Genomic DNA, 22,452 nt, shown 5'->3' on the forward strand with positions numbered 1-22,452 from the left:
ATCTTATCCTAACAGTAGATATTATTCTCTTCACTGTTACAGTATTCCATTCCTCTCTCCTTCCCCCTCTGTCCTGACACTTGCTGTGTGTTCATGTTGCTGTCTTGGCCAAGGGGCCCTTCTTCCTTTATTTTTTCTGCTGGATGCACATGTTCCTCTTTTTCTCTCAGGGTATTCTGTTCCTCCTGGGCATTTTTCAGTTTTGTGTATCTGTATCTGTACGTCACCTGTATGCCCTACATTGTGTGTGAAAAGCATATCTGTGACGTACGGTGCCTATAAGAGCTGAAGGCTTTGGCATACTAGAAAGATGCTGGGCTATTCTTGACAATAGATCCTTTAGGTGAAGAATACTGCAAGAGTAAAGAGAAGGGCATCTACTGTTATGGTATGGTTTACACAACTGTACTTTTTGGGAGCATAGATTGTTGCTAGGCTTAGGTTAAACTGTTTGTGTACGTACCTACTGCAGTACAATTACTATAGACACATAATTTAAGCACAGACCTCTGAACTCTCCCTATTTTGGAAGAATGTTCCTATTTTCAGGCCTGATTTACCCCTGCACACGATGTACCAGTTTTTGGAGGTATGTCCTTATTTTCAAGATTGATTTACCCCTCCACACAATTTTTCCAAACCTCCCATCACACTTGCTTTTTGAAGTCGCCTAGTATACAGAAAATGGCAATGCATGACCGAGGTACTAGTGGCACTAATAATTTAAAGAAAGAGGGCACACATCTTACATCTCCATTTTTCAGAAGCAAATTAAATCTTTTGTGGTAGACTTTTGCAATAGAGTTCATTAAAGTCTACAAACTTTACATTGTTTCTTTGATAATGTGCTTATACAGTTTACTTAATTTCGTCACTCATGTTTTTGAGTAGTGCTTCACATTCCTACTGAAAGTAGGAAGAGTTATATGATATTTGATATGCAAATGTATGCTAATTAGATATTCAGATTTGGGGGGCAGGGGGCTGGATGTACTTAATTTTCAGAGACCTTTGTTCCTATTTTCAAAGTCTGCAGGTTAAGAGATGTGGTTAAGCACTGTGCAGTTCTCATACTTCTGAACCAGAATATATATATATATATATATATATATATATATATATATATATATATATATTATTTGATATTCTGACTAATTGAGCTATCTGGCAGGAAACTGCTGCTATAATGATGGCAGGAGGAGGGTGGTGCACTTAGTGACATGTTAAAAACAAAAAGAGGTTTGACATCATGGGTTTCCTGTTTTAGCAGCACTGGTGGTATGAGTGATGAGTCAGTTATAGAACCAAAATGGAAAAGACCTGCTGTGTTAAAGATAATTACACTATCATACATTGCACTGAAAATGTTCTAGGTGTTATTTCTAAATGCAGTAAGTTAAACAATCTGAAAAGTGTGAAGTAACCAGAAATGACAACCTGATCTCTGCTTGCATGGGCGGTCATTTCAGCTTATGTAGTACTATTGTGATGGTGTAATTAAACACATATTGTCTATCACATTGTCTGTAATATGAAATAAACAACGCATTCAGTCTGGTGTTGTCTTTAAAAGAAGAACTGGAGCAATCAAATGCTTTTCTTGACCTTCATGAAAAACACACAGTTACAGAGCTGAGTATAGTGATAGCAATAAAAAGTAAAAAAGAAAAATAAAAAAGTACTGACATAACTTCAGGCAATTGTACTGGTGGTGAACGACAACAATGTAGTATTTTTCATTAAAAACAGCAGTTTAAATAGGCGTCATAGAGGGTCACATGTTTTTTTTTCACTGCTGTTTTTAATGAACCTATATTAAGCATTGAGAAAGGGTGTATAACCTGAAAGCTTTGTGTTGTTATAAAGGTCTTTTTTGCTCAACATTGTTGTCGTTCATTGGACTCATTGATACAGCTAATTGTACTGGTGGTCCCATTCAGGCTTATAAGCACCCCAATGCAAAACAAATCATCACAGAATACACAGTGTAGTTTAACTTGGTGACCCAGTAGTTAACATTTCTTCCTCACAGCTCTAAAATCGACAGTTCAGCCCTGACCTCCAGTCACTGTATGAAGTTTGCATGCTCTCTAGCTGTATGACCTTTTTCCAGGTGCTCTCATTTCTTCCCACCTCCAAAGCCAGCTGTCCATATATATGTTGCATTTATCCTTGTCCTTTTGGCCCAGGTTATGGTTGGAAAAAGTCTAAGATAACCGGTTCAGTTACATATTAAATTAATAAATTAAAATTAAAAATTAAAACCAGTATCATTAAGCTAGAAATCTGAAAGATGTTTATTGCATAAGTTTTCAAACTCACTTCATAATCTCGAAATATTGAAATATCAAATTTCAGTATCTCGAGACCATGAAGTTGAAAATCCATATAAACTAAACCAGACAACCTCAAAACCCAAAACTGCGAAACCACAAAACCGTGAAAACACACAGCACACACTACATAACACATACACACATACCTCCCGATACTTTCAAAAAGGCAATACAACACAAACGCACACAACTAAACAAACACACACACCTACCTTTACTATATGCAGGGGGGCAAGCCCCTCTGCACCCCCCACACCCCCCTACTTAAATATACTAACTCCAAGGTCACACACTACACACACACACACATGAAACACCACCACACAAGCAACATTCCCCTCACACACACACATCACTGTAACAAAACACACTAACACACACCACAGCCCCTGCCCAAAACCCTTAAACAAAAACACTTACCTGAATCCATGAACACAACACAACATCAGAACTTCTAATTCATCATCTCCGACATGCGAAATTTTGAATTTCCTGCTTCTGGTCTTTTGCGGTTTTCGGCTTTCCACTTTATGGGCTCGAGATTCTAAAATTCGATATTTCAGGATTTCGAGCTTATAAAGTGAATCCATTATCAACTGATCAAGTACTACTACTGCCTAGGAATGTCACTGCCCATAATGATTGTAAAGTGCTATATTTTTATTTATTTATTATTTTATTTCACATTTGTTACCCAGGTTAGTCCAACTGAGTTTGCAAACAAACCCATTTTCAGTGGAGACCCAAGGGGAAAGAGCTCCAGCAAACAGAAGCAAAGATAAACATACAGGACAAAAAATATTAAAAATAATGCAAATACGAAATTAATTATAAAGAGAAAAGTAAAAGAAAAAAATTATGAACATTAAGAGTTGCACTGATAGCAGTGGTCTAAAATGTACTGCATATGACAGTAAAAACAAAAAGATAATCATTGTTCAAAAGAAGGACAATGTATAGACATATAGACATTGATAGGAAGTGGGGGGGTAAATAGTGTGGAGAAAGGGAGGGGGAGAGAAAGGAGGGGGCTATAGTATGACTATAGTAGTAGAGCTGAGAGTTTAGGAGATTAGTTTAAGCAGAAGTTACTAACAGACAAAGAAAGTTAGGACATGCAGCAGGTTATACAGTAGGTGTGTGGTCAAGGCAACGGCATAATTTCAAGTTTTTTTTCCCATCCCTTTCAACTTTCTCTTCACTTTTAAACTTTAATTAGCTTATTTGCCAGCCCTTCATCAGGCTTTTCGTAGCAATTATTGTACACACATAAGTGCTATCAGCACTAGACGTTCTATAAGGAAACAGCTCCAGTACTTAGTAATGATGACCATCCCTCCTGGCATGTCTAAAGGTCAGTTTCCTGTGTTTTCTCCTATTAACCTGGTGAACTTGGGCATTCTGAGGCAGTGTAGCAACTGCCTCATGTACACAGACAACCCTCTCCTTTTACCTCCCAACACTCAGACTTCTGAGAGATGCACCTATATCTCCAAACTGGAAGCCATGCACTCTCCAGCCAGGACCGGAATAGCTGGTCAGGAGGAGAAAGTCAACACCTGCATCACACCACGTGGAACACATAGCCATCCAGAACATCCACCATCACAGTTCTCACATAAAAACAGAAACCGCATACCCACCTTTGCAGAGGCTCTCAGTAGAAGTCTGTCCAAACAGCAGAGACCTCCAAGGCAGAAGTGCACTCGACCACCACAACACAGCACAAACCACAAGACACATAGCTCAACTACACAATGTGCCCCTCAACCTAAGTCACTAAGGCAAAACAGTTTGCCCAATACAATAATCATAGGTGACTCAATAGTGAGGCACACTGATATCTCACTCACTAGGTTGAATAAAGAGAAGGTAACAGTCAGCTGTCTATCAGGTGCCAGAATCCAACACATAACACATGCACTCAGGTCACTCCAGAAATACAAGTATGACTCTGTCATTGTCCATGTGGGTGTGAATGACTTCAGACACCCCCCCCCTGGACTACATGAAAAGAGACATGGTGGAGCTCTCAGATTATGTGGCCTAGGCAGGCATGACCCTAGCCCTAAGCAGCATCCTACCATCACCCAAAATGATACCACAGTACAAACAGAAAATTATTGACTTCACAATTGGCTAAGTTTCTGGTGTCATTCTAAGGGGATCCAGTATCTGTCTGCTTGGGATGACATAATTGACAGACATCGATGCTTTGCCAGAGATGACCTGCATCTATCACCTCTGAGTTTCCAAGTACTGGCTCTTGCCACCCTTATAGTGCCTTTTTAGGTGGTGTTCCAAAGACCAAATTACTACCATAACAGGTATAAATAAATGCAACCTGAGGGTCATGCTACTTAATCCTAAAAGTCTAAATCTCAAGATGCACTCGCTCAAAGCACTCCTCAAAATGGAGAACATCGACATTTGTGCTGTAATGGAGACCTGGTTTAAAGTAGCAGAAAGCACCCCTGTGCTACCAGGCTATAACTCATTCCACACCTTTTGGCCCCAGAACATGGACCAAAGCTCCAAAGGCAGTGGTGTCTCCATATTCATAAAGGATATGCATACCTCGATACTAGTAGTCCAGCATAATGCATCTGGGATACTCCAGGTACAACTAACATTGGGTAAGATGACAATGCAGGTCATAGCCTGCTATAGGTCCCCAACTATGTCCCAAGACTCTCACTCCACATTCCTAAGCACCCTGGAAACTATTAAGATCCAAGCCAATACTATCATACTAGGTGACTTCAACTACCCCTCCATCAGCTGGGAAAACTACTCATGCACCAATGCACTGACCCAACACTTCCTGGAATTCATCAGTTCCAATGCCCTGGACCAGCTCATTCTTACCCCACTAGAGGAAGCAACATTCTTCACTTGGTTATTATTAACATGGGCAGCCGTCGCTCTACACCAATAGTCAATTCCTCCCTGGTTAGATCCGAACACAAACTAATCACCATGGAAATCCACATCTCGCCCACACCCCCCGCAAAGGTATCCACCATGAAAAACTTCTCTAAAACTGACTTTGGCCTCCTAAAAACAGAGGTGGCTAACTTCATGGCACACATGCCAATGGAAAATAGATGCATGACTGCCAAATCATACACCAATGGACTGTACGAACATGTACATAAATGCATGGAACTAGCCATACCCCACAGAACTAAGATGCTCTCCTCCAAAAAAAGGAAGTCAGTCTGGTGGTCCCCTGCAATTAATAAACTCTACAAAAGAAGGAAGAAACTGTTGCAGAAAAAGGCGAAGTTCCAAGACTGGAAAAATTCCCTTATTATCCTCAACAAAAAGTTGAGATCCCTTATCAAAACCTCCAAAGCCAGCTATGAAGGCAGAAATGCGGCAGACACTAAAAACAACCACAAAGGCTTCTATAGTTATATCAAGAATCTCCATGTCAATACCTAGATTTGCTCTGAGTTACTGCACAATGGTACCTCCTATACTGAGCCAACAGATACTGCCGACAGATTCAGTGCCAAATTTAACCCTCTCTCCCCCGCTAAAGGACCAATCTCAATACTGGAAGAAGCCAGGCACCCAGCATTACTGCAGCACAGGCTAAAGCTGCATAGTCTAAGGCCAAGAATACAGCTTCCATGGGACCTGACAATATCCATGGCTGTGTTCCTCATGAATTACAAAGTGAACTGGCACTACATCTGTGTGCTCTGTTCACTCACAGCCTCACCTTAGGCTTTGTCCCTACCGAATGGTGCACTGTTACAGTCATCCCTCTCCATAAAGGAGGAGTGACTACAGACCCTGGAAATTATCACCCCATTAGCCTGATGAGTCTGATATGTAAGGCTATGGACCGCATCATCATGGGCCTAATTAACAAGGAAGCAGGGAATCTCCAAACTCTAGATCCCATGAAATTTGGTTTTGTGAAAGGTAGATCATGCCTGCTCAACCTGGTTCACTTCTTTGAGTCAGTCACCAGAACGGTGGATGAAGTAAAGGCAGTTCATACAGCCTACCTCGATCTGGCCAAGGCCTTTGATACCATTCCTCACTCAGGAATTATTGAAAAACTCAGCAAACTATGCATCAACCCCTATATCATTAGGTGGGTTGCAAATTGGCTCACAGATAGAACTCACAGTGTGAAAGTAGCGGATTCCAAGTCAGACTGCCGACCAGTCACAAGTGGAGTCTCACAGGGATCTGTCCTAGGTCCTCTCCTGTTTGGCATCTACTTCTCAGAAGTCCAGGCCAACACAGAGGGACTCTGGCTGACCAAATTCACAGACAACTGCAAGTTGGGAGACCTCATTAACTTCCCAAGTGATGTAGACATCCTACAGAAAGGCCTCACTGATACCAGTGACTGGTGTCAAAACCACGGCCTTAAGCTTAATGCCAAAAAATGCATTGTCATCCCCTTTGGGAAAAACTCAGTTCCCACTAATTACCACATCTGTGGGAGCCCACTGACTGAACACTGAAGGAGTTGTAAGAGATCTGGGGACACAGGTTGGTAGAAACCTCTCCTTTGACCACCACATTGCCACTGTGGTCAGAAAGTCCTTCTATGTGGTACATCTCATTACCAAGGGTTTTGCATCCAGGAAGAAAGAGGTCATCATTTCTCTCTACTCTTCCCTCATTAAACCAGTCATAGAATATAATGCCCCATTTGGCTTGTACCTCACTAGACACCTGCAACAACTAGAGAGGCCACAAAAGTACCTCACAAAGAGGATCATAGGCTTTAAACACATGTCCTACATGGACAGACTCAAAAAACTCCAGCTATTCTCTGTCTCATATCGTCTACTAAGAGGCGATCTCTGCTTGACTTACAAAGCCATGTCTGACCCAGTTCTGTTAGAACTACTACATCTAAAGAAATCCCAATCCCTCTGCACCACATGCTCCAGAGACCTCATCCTCATTACCACAATAAACAGAACATGCTGGAGGGGACAGGTTCATAACCTAGAGACTGCCGATGCTCTGGAATAGACTTCCCACACGTGTCAAGCAGAGCACCTCACTAGCCCTTTTCAAGAGAAATCTTGATGAGTGGATGGGAAATAGAAAGCTCACCCCAGGGATCACTCCAGTGGCCCTACTTGATAAAAGCACTGGGAACTAATGATGGGTGGCACAATGCCAGGGCACTTCTATGGGCTAGGTTTGTAAAGGCTCCAGGGCCATTACCCTAGTACACACATATGAACCTATTTAGTAGGTGGGATTTAAGCTCCTTTTTAAAACAGGGAAAGGAAAGGAAAGGTTAGATCTAGTATGGTGAGGGAGTTTGTTCCAATTTAGTGAGACAGAGTGTTTGTAAAGTAGTTTGCCAATTTTCCATTTGTGTTTATAAATTGAGAGAAAATGCTGATTAGCACTCCAGAGAGGCTGGGGGGGGGGGTAGAGAGTAACATGGGAGGCAAGAGCAGGGCAGGCAGAGGGGTTGTTGAGTATGGAAAAGGTAGTGTGGAGTTGCAATTGTAGGAGAAGGTGTGGAAATTCCAGCCACTGAAGTTTGTTTAGTGAGAGGCAGCGATGCAACGAGAGTGGATGGTTTAGAATAAATCTGATAATTTTGTTGTATGTTTGTTCCAGTTTCTGCATTGAGGTAGTTTGGATAGTGGTAAGGACTGGGGAAGCGTATAGAATACTAGGTAAGAGAAATGCCTGCACAAGAGTGCATTTAGTGGCAGTAATGAGGAATTTTTTGTTCCTATAAAGTAGTCCAGGTTTTTGGTGAGGTTTTTTGATGGCCTGTTGTATGTGCAAGTCAAATTTTAGTCGGTCATCAATTATTACCCCAATGAGTTTGGTGTGTGAGGCAGGGGAGATAGTGGTGCCATCTGGGGAGGAAAGAGAAAAGTTGGATTTAAGGTGAGAGAGTGTCTGAGTTAGGAAGAGGAGTAGAGTTTTTTTTTCGGGTTAAGGATTAGTTGATTTTTTCTGAGCCATTTTTAAACAGAGATAAAGGAATTCTGCATTACTGTGTATAGTTCAGAGATAGTACTGGAGATTGATAAGAGTGTAGAGTCATCTGCATATTGTATTACAGATGAGACTGCAGGATGAATGTAGGTTGTTGGTAAAAATATTGAAAAGGAGCAGTCCAAGTATGGAGACTTGGGGTACTCCTGTTTGAACAGCAAGGAAGAGTGAGAAAGCCTGCTGCCATCTAACTGTTTTCTGCCAGTAAGGTAGGATTGGAACCAGCCAAGAGTAGAAAGAGAGAGGTTTAAGTCTGAGAGTTTAAGAAGGATGGGATGAGACACAGTGTTGAAGGCTTTAGAGAGATCAAGGAATAGACAGGAGATGAGGAGGTTGTTGTCTCTAGCTTCTGCAACCTTTTGAGTAAAGAGTAGTAAGGCAGTCGAGGTACTGTGTTTACGGCGGAAACCATGTTGCAAGGGAGTGAGGAGGTTTTGTGAATGAGATAGGACAGTAGTTGAGTATGTATGCATTTTTCAAGGATCTTAGAGAGCGGTGAGAGAATAGCAATTGGTCTATAGTTAGAGGGTTCAACAGAGTTGCCACCTTTATGCAGAGGTGTGGTACAGAAGGATTTTCATATTTCCAGTACAGTAGATTCCTGAATGGAGCAGCTGATTAAGATAGATACAGGATATGCAATAGAGTCAGCAGTGATTTTCAGAAATTGAGGAGGGAGCTTATCTATGGACAGAGAGCATAGTTATAGTTTAAGAAGCAGGGATTTGATATATTTAGTAGAAACAGGTCACAAGGTAAAAGGCTGAGAGACAGTGGAGCATAGAGGTTTAGGGGGAGGTGAGGGTGACACAGAAGTGTTGGGATGAGCAGAGTTACCAGAGGCTAAGAGTTTAGAGATGCTGTCTATGAAGTGTTTGTTGAGTAAGTCTGCAGTTTCAGCGGGAGAGTGATATGGGAAAGGGTTAGGGATGGTAGGAGAACCCGTGTGGAGCAGGGACTAATAGTACTCTAAAATTTTTTGGGGTCATTTGTGTGAGAGCCTTGAAATTTAGTTAAATATTCGCATTTATCCAAAATAACAAGTTTTTTACATGATTTCTGAGTTGCTCACAACCTTGGAGTTTTAGTAGTTTGCCATTTTTTCCATAGAGCATCTCTTTCATGCATCAAAGCATGAGTAGCTTTGGAGAGCCAGGGTGCAAAATTAGATTTGATTCTGATTTTGTTAGTTGGGGCAAGAGAGTTTAAGACATCAAGGAAAATGTGGTTGAATTGAGTAACAGCATCATTGAGCGGGAGAGTTTTTAGGAAAGACCAGTTGATGGCAGAGAGTCTATAGTTAAAGGTTTCAGGGGAAAAGCTAGTCAGTTTCCTACAACCTCTGTAGAGATGGGACTTAGAAAGATGAGGACAGTGCCTTAAGATAGAGATGAGTGAATGGTCACTAATAGAGTCAGGGAAGGTAGAAGGGTTGCAATAGTTGTTTGGAGAGTTGGTCAAGATCCAGTCAATTGTGGAATCAGTAGTGTTTTTGCTGTAGTGGGAAGGGGTAGTGATCAGTTGTGAGAATCCATACAGGTTTATGAAATGTTGGGGTGAGTCACCAGTAAGGGAATTCCATTATCTATATTAACATCTAAAGAATGATGGTGTCATAGGGGATGGAGGTGTTTAACCAGGAGAGTATATGTTCAAGGATAGGAATGTTTTTACCTGAGGGGAGTACGGATAGAAGCAATAGCAAACTTCCTATAGTTACTGATGTGACAGTCTAGGGGCAGTAGTTCAGCAGGGTAGAAACTAGGCAAGGTAATGTCTATAGGTGTTGGCGTCAGTGAAATAACCACCCCACCACCTTTTTTGGGTGCCCTATCAGACCTATAGATATTGAAGTAAAATGATGCGAGCAGGCTACAGGAACATTCCAACACACACTTTATTACAGTAAAGTAAGCGCGTTCATTGGAGAAAATACTCCAACTTCTTCAGACTAAAAATACATAGTTTATTTAAAATAATTTAACGTTATTTAAAATAATTTAAATAAAACCTCACAGCTAAAGTGTGAATTCTTAAAGTCACAGCTAGACATACTAATATGTTAATAATATAAAAATAATCATTATAAACCTATATAGTTTTATAGAAATGTATCCATTAATTAAGCACTTGATGTAATTTGTGACATCATAATTAATTAAGCCTTTACATTGGCTGTTTGGTTTAACAGTTTGTATTTAAATACAATGCAGTGTTCTATGTATGCTGACAGAGCTGGTACAGCTGATATAATATCAGCTAATCAAAGTGTACTGGCAGTGTGAGATTGCACAATGTGGAGATCGGGAAATATGCCCTTTCCCCAGTGTAGTGTAATCCTGGAGTTGGTGTATATAATTAGCAGGGGGTATGGGGGGGCGCAGTGGGGCTTGCCCCCTGCAAAAAAAAAAAAATGTTTTTAATCCTTTGCAGATCACTGTTTTTGTTTTCAGTAAGAAGGAGTCGATTATTGTAGAATCGACAAGTGTACATTTCAATGGAAGGTTGTGCTTATGTATTTGGGTCCCCATCAGAAACCCAAAAGCTCGCTTACCCGACTTTCAAAAGACAGAGACAAAAAAAAATGAAACTCCAGAAGACTGACTCTAAACACCAACATTTCACTGCAGGTAAGTAACCACTTGGCCAGCATGTTAACCTTTGCCCCTTATCTCCACGATAGTGAGATCTTGAAGTTGGTATATTTAGTTAGGGGGGATGTGGGGGGATGGGAGGCTTGGGTGTGTTTTCTTTGCTTCGGTTTTAGTTTATTTGTAAGGTTGGTCTAACAGTTACTTACCTGTAGTAAAATGTCAGTGTTCTGAGCAGTCGGTCTTCTGGAGTTTCAGTTTTTTTCATCTCGGTTTTTTGAAAGTCAGGTAAGTGAGTTTTCGAGTATATATATATATATATATATATATATATATATATATATATATATATATATATATATATATATATATATACGTACATACATACATAGATATTATATATATCTATCTATATATTTGTGTGTGTATGTGGGATCTCTACATAACCTCGAAATTTTGGAATACTGAATTCCAAAATCTCGAGACTATATAGCCGAAACCCCTAAATACCGAAAGACCAGAAGCACGAAATTCAAAATCCCGATGTTCGGAGATACTGAAGTAGTGCTTCTGGTGTCGCGGTTTGTTGATGGATAGATGGAAGTTGAGGTAAGTATCTATGTGTAAGTGTGTTGGTTAGGGGCTTTAGTGTGTGTCAGTGTGTGTTGTGACTGTGATGTGTGTGTGTGAGGGACTGTAAAATGCGTGGGTGTGAGTTTCCCTTGTGTGTCTGTGCGATCTCAAAGTTAGTATATTTAAGTAGGGGCGTGTGAGGGGAGCAGTCCCCCACATAGGGGATGCAGGGGGACTTGCCCCCCTTCTTATCTGTAGAGTAGGATGATATGTTTGATTGTGGGGGGAAGTTGCGTGTATGTGTGTTGTACGCTCGGGATTTTGAATTTCGCGCTTCTGGTCTTTTGGCATTTAGTGGTTTCGGCTATATGGTCTCAAGATTTTGAAATTTGATATTTCAAAATTTTGAGATTATGTAGTGAACCCATATATGAATATATGCACATCTTTACTTTTGGCATATAGCAATCCATATGGATCTTGGGCACCACACAGCAAACATTTGGACATAAGTATTAGCAAATAGACAAGAAAAGGAATGTGGCATGTCTTGCTATAAGCCCTTAAGGTGTTTTTAATAAGTTTGAGAGCACTGAAAATTAGCCAGGAATATAAACATATATAAAATACACAGTATGTCAAAAACCAGCATCATATAAACACAAAGGGCATGTTTATAGACAATTAGCGAAGTTGTCAATGTGTTATTAAACAAAACTGTAGACACATGACTAGGTAGTGATTTATAGAGCTACATGGTACAAACGTACAGAGGAAAGGGTAAGGAAGTAGTTATATTATGGCATTCCAGTGAACAACGGCAATCTAATGAGTGCATAATGACATGCAAATGAGGGTAAGGAAAAGAAAGCCATGATTTATTGTCATAGGGTAGAAATTTGTTCAGGCTGTTGTGTTTGAGTATAAAAACAAAGTGTGTGCCAGAAAACTTTTGAAGCTGCAAGTAGCTGCAATGGCAGCAGCAGTGATTTGCATGAATCAGCATTTGCTACACTCAAGTGGAAGTCAGTCTGCTAAATGCATGATGGGGCTGCCGCATAGTAAAAAATAGTATCGGCAGAGGGGTAGCTTACGCTAACTGACAGACCAACATGTCCAGAACTGGCTGCATGTGAATAGAGGCATTATATGGGTATTGGTTGATATGTATTGCCCACAGACTGGAACTGGTAGAATACATGGACTTCCCTTACCTGCAGATACCAAAGTACCCATAAAATTTACCATACAGGAGCATTTCAGAGGGACACCTTGGATGTATTGCAGGTGTTACCTTGTAGAATACTGAAGATGCTCCTTTATACCTTTGCTTCCACATGGGAATGGGCATTCCTCAACTAGTTTCTGGCTCTGGCCTTTGATCTTGTAATGGTTGTAAGCCATCCATCCATCCATTCAAACCCATCCACAACCTCCTTTTTTCCGATTTTTACTCAGGGGGACACATCAAGAGTGACCATCATCTAGAGCCAGTGCTCATACAACCAAGTGTCTAGCCCTCCCCTGGGGATGTAAGCCAAACCATTTAAAATATGTAGGCGGCTGTTCATTCTGTGGAGGTGACTGGACATTTTGCTGTGCTGTGCAAATCCTTATGCATGCAGTCTGATTGGCTGAAAAGTCCAAGACATGATATAATCTCCAGATCCACCAGAACTGATTCAACAGGTCACAAAAAGTGATAATGTATTTTGCTTAGCCTTTATCAGGTTTTATAACTTGTTATAGACATAATCATTCTTACAGATGCAATCAGTGAGAAAAAATGGCAGAGTAACAATCGCTGTTTTCTGTCAGTGCTTGCACCCACATTTCATTATTCTTTGTGGTGCCCCTGGTAGCTACTGTTCTTTGACAAGTTACTGCTTTAAGAACTGATAATTTCTTGTTGGTTTGTTTTATTATTCTCTACAAATTGTTACTCATATTTCTCTTCAAATTGCCATTTTTGTTTTGTGTTGGTGTCTCATTACAACATTTGTCTTAGGTTGCTATCCATAGCCAGAATAAATACAGAGAGAAAAAGAAAGGATGAAAGTAAAGCAAGTAGGAAAACAGGAAAGCAATAATGAAGTCTATTCCAGGGTCCTGAGTTCAGTCCCGACTTCCAGCCACTGTCTTTGTGGAGATTGCATATTTTTCATGTATCTGCATGTGATTTGTCTGGGTACTCCAGTTTCCTCACACCGCCCAGAAATATGGTGGTTGAATGGGAACACTCTATGGTCCATATATGCTATATTTATCCTTATGCCTGAGTCACGGCTAAAAAGGATCAATGAACCAACCCACTGCATAATTAACAAATAAAAAAATAAATCTTTGTTGTAATAATGTAATAAGTAATAAGATGCAGATAGAAGTAATCTGTTGTAGCCAGAATGTAGTTTGCATTCATGTTTACTATGGAGTCTTCACTCAAACTATTAAGGTAGGGCCATATATTGGTATGTATGCACACGTGTGTGTGTGTGTGTGTGTGTGTGTGTGTGTGTGTAAAGCATGCATACTACACACACACACACACACACACACACACACACACACACACACACACAGTGAAAATCTTACTCCCAAAACAAGCATAGAAATGTTACCCTAAAACTCTAATGCATGTATTAAAATGACTGAGTGGAATGAGTGGAATATACATTATTATAGGCTAAAGCGACAGAGCAGAGTGGAAATATTTAATCATGTACATTGCTAATAGAAAGAAGTCCATACATGCATAAACTCATAAACTAAAGATATGAATGGAAACTAGATTCCAGTATTAAGATCTATGAAATTGTAATTTAGTTCAGGATGTTCTTTGAAAGTGCCACACTGTCAATGCCAGAATAATGGACTCTGAGCTTCAGCACTACAATAGAGCTGTCATTCATCCCTTTAATTGGTGGTCCTTTCATTGGGGCTGTAGTAAACATGAGTCACAGCACTTGCTAACTTTTCAATCCCATGTAGTCAGACTACAACAGGAAGATGCAAACTCTTGTGTTAACAGTACATAAAATGTGATAATTATGTTATTTTCAATACAGGCACAAAATACCCAATTTATGGAGTACAGTGGCATCCTGAAGTCAATCGCTTCCAGTGGGAGAAGGATCTGGCATTTCCACACAGTGTAAATGCAGTCCAACTGTCCTATTTGATGTCTAACTTCTTTGTGAATGAAGGTATATCATTAGTATGTCTGTGTTTGTATAGTCTTTTACACTGTCTGTTGCCTGGTTATTTAATCTTTTTGTAAGAAGTACATGAGTTCAGTTCTGCATACGCTCAGTCCCCTGAGTGGGAGATGCAGTAAAAATTTGACCTCACTCTAAATACCTTCCTAATGAAAATGTAAACAAGTTATTTGTAATTTCACATTCCAAATGATGGCATGTACCATTTTTGAGTATTAATAGCATTGCATGTCAAGGCAAACATTTGCTGTATGGCTTATTTGTTAGGGTGGGTCTCGAACCCACAATATGCTGCATTGCTGTGATATAAACTATGTTGCTCTACAGTACTTGTATACCACAGAGAAACTCATAGGTTCATAGGTGTGTACTAGTCTAACGACCCTGGAGCCATTACAAGCCTAGCCCAAAAAAATTGCCCAGGCACCGTACCACCCAACGTTAGTTCACACTGCCCCTATCCAGTAGTGCAACTGGAGTGACCCTTCCAGTAAACTTTCTGTTACCCATCCACTCGACAAGATTTCTTTTGAAGAGGGCCAGCAAGGTGCTCTGCTTGACATGAATGGGAAGTTTATTCCAGAATATGGGTAGTCTTTGGGAGATGAACCTGTCCCTCCAGCATGTTCTGTTAATTGTGGTAATGAGGTTGTGATCTCTAGAGCATGTGGCGTGGGGGGATTGGGATTTCTTTAGGTGTAGCATTTCAAGTAGGGCTGGGTCAGACATGACTTTGTAAGTCAAGCAGAGATCACCTCTAAAAAGACGATAAGAGACTGAGAACAGCTGAAGTTTCTTGAGTCTGTCCATGTAGGACATGTGTTTAAGGCCTAGGATCCTTTTTGTGAGTTACTTTTGTGGCCTCTCCAGCTGTTGTAGGTGTCTGGTCAGGTACATGCCAAACGGGGCATTATATTCGATGATTGGTCTAATGAGGGATGAGTAGAGAGGGAAGATGACCTCTTTCTTCCTGGATGCAAAACCTTTGATTATAAGATATGCGTAGAAGGACTTTCTGACCACAGTGGCAATGTGGTGGTCGAAGCTGAGGTGGCTGTGAACCTGGGTGCTCAGATTTCTTATGGCCCCATCAGTGTTCAGTGGGCTCCCATCAATGTGGTAATTCATGGGAATTGAGTTTTTTCCAAAGGGGATGATAACGCATGTTTTGGTGTTAAGCTTCAGGCCATGGTTCTGACACCAGTCATTGGTCTCAGAGAGGCCCTTTTGTAGGATGTATGCATCATTTTGGGAATTGATAATGACTCCAAGCTTGCAGTCATCAGCGAACTTGGTCAGCCAGAGTCCTTCTGTGGTGGTCTGGACTTCTGAGAAGTAGAGGCCAAACAGGAGAGGCTCCAGGACCAAGCCCTGTGGGACTCCACTGCATTTGTGTACATGCTCGTACAGTGCATTGGTGTATGATTCGTCAGTCATGCAGCTATTTTCCATTGGTACGGGTGCCGAGAAGTTAGCCACCTCTGTTTTTAAGAGCCCAAATCTGGCTTTAAAAAAGTTTTTCAGGGTGGTTACCTTAACAGGAGTTGTAGGTGAGATGGAGATTTCCATGGTGATCAGTTTGTGGTCGGATTTAACCAGGGAGGAATTGAATATAGGTGTGGAGCAATGGTCTCTCATGTTAGTGATAACCAGGTTGAGGATATTGCTTCCTCTAGTGGGGGTCAGAATGACCTGGTCCAGGGCATTGGAATTGATAAATCCCAGAAAGCATTGGGCCTGTACATTGGTAATTGAATAGTTTTCCCAGTTGATAGAATGCATTTTTTGGGATGATGGCAGGTGGAATTATTTCACTTTTGCTGGTGCTCAGATCACGAACAGTCAAGGCTCATCCCCTAGGTTGGAATCAGAGTTAAATACCTTACCAAGTGTCATACTGGAAAAGGCCATATGTCATCCGTTACCATATATGTATAGAAATGAAGTATGAATTGCACTCTTAAATTCTGTACTGATGTTTTTCCCATAACATAAACACCACTGTTAAATCCCATGCATTGCTGGTCACTGACCAGGGAACTGTAGACCATTTTTTTTGCAAATGCCAGGAGGGCTGTACCGAATGGAATTCTTCTAACACCACTGAAATATACTTTCTTAATTGTCTAAGTTGCAAGCTGCAAAAAAGACTAAGACTGTAATGAATAAGATATGTGGGGAGGTAACTGGCGGGTCTATCACATAGTCGAAGTCTTATAACTTTGAACATGTAATGTTCGAACCATTTTGTTTGATGTTACAAAACCCGACTATGGATTAAAAAAAAACAACAATGGAAAACAGAATAAACTGTTTTAAGAAGGGGGGCAAGCCCCCCTGCACCCCCCACACCCCCTGCTACTTAAATATACCAACTCCGATATCGCACCCCATTGAACAAAATGGAAACCTCGGCTTATGGAGATTTCCATTCAAATGCTCCCACTTTTACAAATTCGAACTTATGGTTTCGACCATATGAGATTCGAACTTGTAAAAGTTTGGCTATGTGATAGGAACACAGTAACTGGCACCCATCCTGATTTCTATCAGTTGGACTCTGCTGAAGCAAAGTGGTTCCCAGTTATGTTCAGAACAAACCAAGTTATATGGACTCTGATTTTCCATCTTATACTTTTATTTAAATGCAGTGATCTGTAAAGGCATCTGATATTTATCACAGAGCACCATTTCCAGCATGGTTGGATATTGTGATGTGGGAATAGCAATGTGTACACTGACATGCTTTTGTGTAGCATTCTCAGTTCAAGACACACTGTCTAGAACTCATTTTGAAGCAAATTTCCAACTCTAAAGTTCTTAGATGACTGATAAATTAGCACTTCTGTTTTCATCAGCAGAATATAAATGCTCAAGTATGGTTGACAGTTCATAGGTAAGTATGAGTCTAGCTGCCTTTGTTGGCTGTTTTAAGCCTAGCTAAATTCCCTTGGTGAGAGTCAAACCCTGTACCTCCTGTGTAGGAGGCAAACATCTTAAACATTATACCAAAGCCACCCACTAAGGTAAAGTATCATTTCAGATAACTCTTTGAAATGATACATGCACAGATGTACCTCTTTTGTGCAACACATTATTAAGTAAATATTTGAATTCATAGTATATTCTACCATTCAGGTATATGTATTTTGCTGGAATTTCTTGTATTTTAGTATATCTTGGAAATGACTGAAAATGGTCTATGGTTCCAGATTACGTATGTTTTAAACCAAAATGAATGGATACCATGTGCAACAATAATGCATAAACTGTGATCAAGTATTGTGTGTTTCAGTGGGAGAGGAGAACAATCTATGGTGTGTTTTATTATTATTATATTATTTTTACTTGTTAGCAATTACCTTTATGAAATTAGGCATTTCTAGGAAAAGAAAAATTGTGGAGGTGAGGGTCAAAATCAATAAGCAGAGGATCACCAATCAGCAGAGAATGGTTGATTGGACCATATTCGGCATACATGGGACGGCACAGTGGTGCAGTGATGGCATTGTCAGCTTACAGCAAGAAGTTCTCCAGTTCAATTCGCGGATGGGGTGCCTTCTGTGTGGAGTCTGCATGTCCTCCCTGCATTTGTGAGGGTTTCTTCCAGGTGCTCTGGTTTCCTCCCATGTTAGAAAGACATGTGTCTGGAGCTTTTTCTCCTTGGGCCCCCACTGAAAATAAGCTTTGTTCCAAGTCGGACTTTCCAGGTTAACAAATGTTAAATAAATAAAATAAAAACATGACATCTGAGAGGAGGATCTAGGCATAAATATTTATTGAAGTATAAAGCTAGAGTGGAAGTTAGAATAAAAAACAAAGCACTGTACTAGAAACTATTATGACACCAATTACAGTCTATCACACTTCCTTTGTATTAGAACTGAAAGCACAACTACAAGTTGTCAAAACTACGTCATTTGGTCTTGATAAATGTGCAAAAACAATCTTTCAGGCAGGAAAGGTACATCACCTTGAAAACATCAGCCTGGAGCAGGAATGTGATATAAAAGAACTTGAGCAAGACAGAATGTATAAATATTTGGGAACTGATGAAGGATCAACAATAAAACATGAACAGATGTGAATAAAACTTAGTAAGGAATATTTTAGAAGACCAAAATTAATACTGAAAGCAGTTCTGACTTCTAGGAACAAAGACCAGGCAATAAACGAATTTGCTCTAATTGTCCTAACTTACAGTTTTGGAGTGACTGACCCGTCACAAAAGGTATTAGATCACTTGAACAGGAAAACAAGAAAAATGCTTAATGCTTATCAAATGATTTGTAAAGAAAAATCATTGTATACCAAGACTATATATTCCCTGTTCTGAAGGAGATATGGGCCTCTATGAAACTGATTACATGTATAGATCTGCAATTGTGGGACTGCATACTGACCTCACAAGACCCAAACCTAGTGAACATTTTAAAACATGAGGAGAATAAGTCTAAGATGACTTCCCTGCTTAGTTTAGCAGAAGCATATCACTGTCAAGCGGGAATGGAAATCAAACTAGAAGAAGATAAAAATCGGGCAGCAACTGAATGTGGCAAAAACAACAGTAAAGCAACAGCAGCAAATAGAATGAAGAACAAAGACCAGGAACTCAATGAATAAAATGTATTCCTCTCTGACGTCCAGCCGAGGAATACATTTTATTCATTGGGTTCCTGGTCTTTGTTCTTCGTTGTATTTGCAGCAACTGAATGTGCCAAAAAACAAAAGAAAGAATATACGGTAAAGGATAAGATGAGAAGGCAAAAAGTGTGGAAATGCATAAATATAGTTGCAAGTACAGAAAACTCCTGGAACAACTTCATGTCGATCAGGATCAAACACAGGAATGGATAAGGAGAGGTGAATTTAAACCAAAAGACAAAAGATTAATATTGGCGGCCTAAGGTAGTGGAGTACATACACGTTGGTTTACAAAGTCCATTGAACATGTGGGTTAAACAGACAAATATAGGTTTTGTAAAACAGAATTGGAAACAGTCTCACACCTTATTACTGGTTGTGATATACTAATGGCAGATACTGAAAGGCATAATAATGTGGCAAGGCTGTTGCATTGGGGATTGTGCAAACATTATAATACTGAAATATCTGAAAAACATTGGAAACATGAGCCACAAAGCATTGCAGAAAATGATGAGGTTTATATCACATGGGATCACCCATTACCAACAGTTCAAAAAAATATATGTGAGAAAACCAGATATAGTGGTCTATGAAAAGAAGACAAAAGTAGCATTGATCAATGAAATTGCTACACCCAGTCACTATAACGCCTTACATACAGAGAGACACAAAGTCATAAAATACCAGGATTTGCAGGCAGAAATGAGGGCAATGTGGAAGAAGGATACCCAGACAAGTCTAGTAGTAGTAGGAGCAACAGGTCTTATGAAAAATAATTTACAGCCATACATAGATATGTTACCAATACATGTAAATCCATGTGAATTGCAGGAGTCAGTTCTGGGCACATCGTTGGTACTGTGAATAGCACTTCTGGTTAACATCAAAAACTGAGACAATACTAATTTCACGAACTTTAAACATACTTTGACTTAAGAATGGGATCCATTCTCGTCATGGTATTAGAAACCCAAAAGACTTAGAGAAATTAAAAGTTATGATAATAAGTTATGATAGCCAGCAATCACAGATGCATTGCTTATCTCTATGTCATTCTTCTAGGTACCTTTAACTTTGTACTACTGACAATGTATTTTATTTCAGATGATTTTTACTGATTTCTTTCACTAAAGCAAGCAAACTGTTTTTCTTACCAAATATAAACTAGCTTAATACAGAAGACTCTTAACAGTCTTCAGGAAATATGAAACGCCAGATTCATAAAGGTTACCACAAAGTGTACACTTTCTAAATCCAAGAACAGCCCTACCACAATGCTTGTACTGTCAAGTCACTCAGAAAGGTTACACTAATTGTGCACTTTGTGGTAACCTTTATGAATCCGGCCGATAAATAGTGCATAACAAGTATACAGATAATGCATCTCAGAACATTGCAGCAAGGCTTTCCCCTCCCCCATCCTGTTTCCATATACCATTCAACAGATGTAGCAGTTACTCCCAAATCATCGCCAGACATTTATCTCTCTAGCTGATAACACTTCCTTACTTTGCTCCGGTATTTACTGGTCTTAATTTGTTTTCTCTGTCTCCCTGCAGACATAGTGTTTTATAGTTGGTCGTAATGTTTATCCCTATTCTCCTATACTCTCATTATGTTGCTAAAGCATGGAACTCACTCCCACTACCAGTAAGAAGTAGTTCTATTCTAATAGCCTTCAAAACGTCCATAAAATAGCACACGAACAGCTCTTGGCAGTGCCCATGCACAGATCTGGGCTAATCTCTTCTACAGTCCTGGCTAATCTCCTTCACTCTCTCCCTCCCTTTTATTATCCCACCCTCCTACTAATCTCTCCTCCCACTCTCCTCCTACCTCCCTCCCACTGTCCTTCCCTCCTGCTAATCTCTCCTCCCACTCTCCTTTGAATTTTTACCAACCACTTTTTCTTCTTTTCATTTAATGGTAGATGGTAGATGTCTGCTAACATATAACACTCTTGGGAGGAGCATCATCTGGAGTAACACTTGTAAATTAAGCACAAACAAGAAACACAACAATAAAAAACAGTACTGCAGCGAAAACATGCCGGTAAAACTCCAAAAACCACACGTCTTTAACAGAATTAAAAAGGATGTACAGGGTAGGGTTGTGGATGAATATTTGGATATTTGTGAATTAAAATGGCAAATAAGATTAAATGCAGCCCATTACCCTGGCTTAAATGAAGCACTTTCTATTAGTTCTGTATTGAAGTTGAATCATATTAACTATAGGAAATTTTTATTGGTTGATAGTGAGTCATGCGTTTTACCTGGTGGGGTATTTTGATGCTTGAAATATGTAATGGTGGAGACTTCTGAAGAAGTTCCATTTAGGGACAAAACTACTAAACTCTTTAATTTTATTAAAGACGTGTGGTTTTTGGACTTTTACTGGCATGTGTTTTTGCTGCAGTACTGTTTTTTTGCTGTGATCATCTGGAGTAAATTGATTCCACTTGTCAAAGGAAATATCCAACATAACAATTTCTCCGATAAGCAAGAAATCTGTGTATATAAATAAGAATACTTTATGAGTATTAAAGCCAGTTTTGATTACTCCATCATCATGCCTAAGTATCTGTTTTTTCCCAGATATCCATTCTTGTCCAAGTATGTTAAAAATCCTACCTACTCTGACTTGAAAAGTTTTAGTCCAGCTATACTCCATTCATGACACTATGTTAAATTGTTCAAAAAATTCTATTACCCAAAGCCGAATAAGATCTAATCTGTTAGTGATAAAATGCAGTCATCTGCAAGCGTGCAAATTAATTTTGGTTCATAGGGTATATTCTGCATGTAGTGATGTATATATAGTACTAGGGTCTTACTCAAGGATAAATAAAATTGGGGACAGGGCATTTATGTATAGTGTTAACTGCCCATTAATCATTAATTGAGCTTTGGCATTCCTAAGCAATGCAGATATACAGTTAAAAATGTTTTTACCAATCCCCATTCCATCAAAACGTTAAATGAAAATAACAAATTTAAGAAAATCAAATGCTTTTTTAATATCAAGAATTATAAGCCTGGCTCTATCCCATCCTTTCCTTTCTACTTGTACAGTTATCATCTA

The 22,452-nt window shown here is 39.8% G+C and overlaps 1 protein-coding gene across 1 annotated transcript in view; it reads left to right on the plus strand.

The window, feature by feature from the left end:
- The window catches only part of LOC122811300 (gamma-glutamyl hydrolase-like), a 370,664-nt gene that overhangs the window by 271,871 nt on the left and 76,341 nt on the right, over positions 1-22,452 (plus strand). The window contains exon 8 of the mRNA XM_044083061.1: positions 14,572-14,709. Within this exon, the coding sequence (XP_043938996.1) occupies positions 14,572-14,709 (138 nt within the window). The remainder of the gene's footprint in view (positions 1-14,571; positions 14,710-22,452) is intronic.

This window comes from Protopterus annectens, chromosome 9.part0, assembly GCF_019279795.1.
Source record: "Protopterus annectens isolate FY-2018-M chromosome 9.part0, PAN1.0, whole genome shotgun sequence".
NCBI classification, from domain to species: Eukaryota; Metazoa; Chordata; order Ceratodontiformes; family Protopteridae; genus Protopterus; species Protopterus annectens.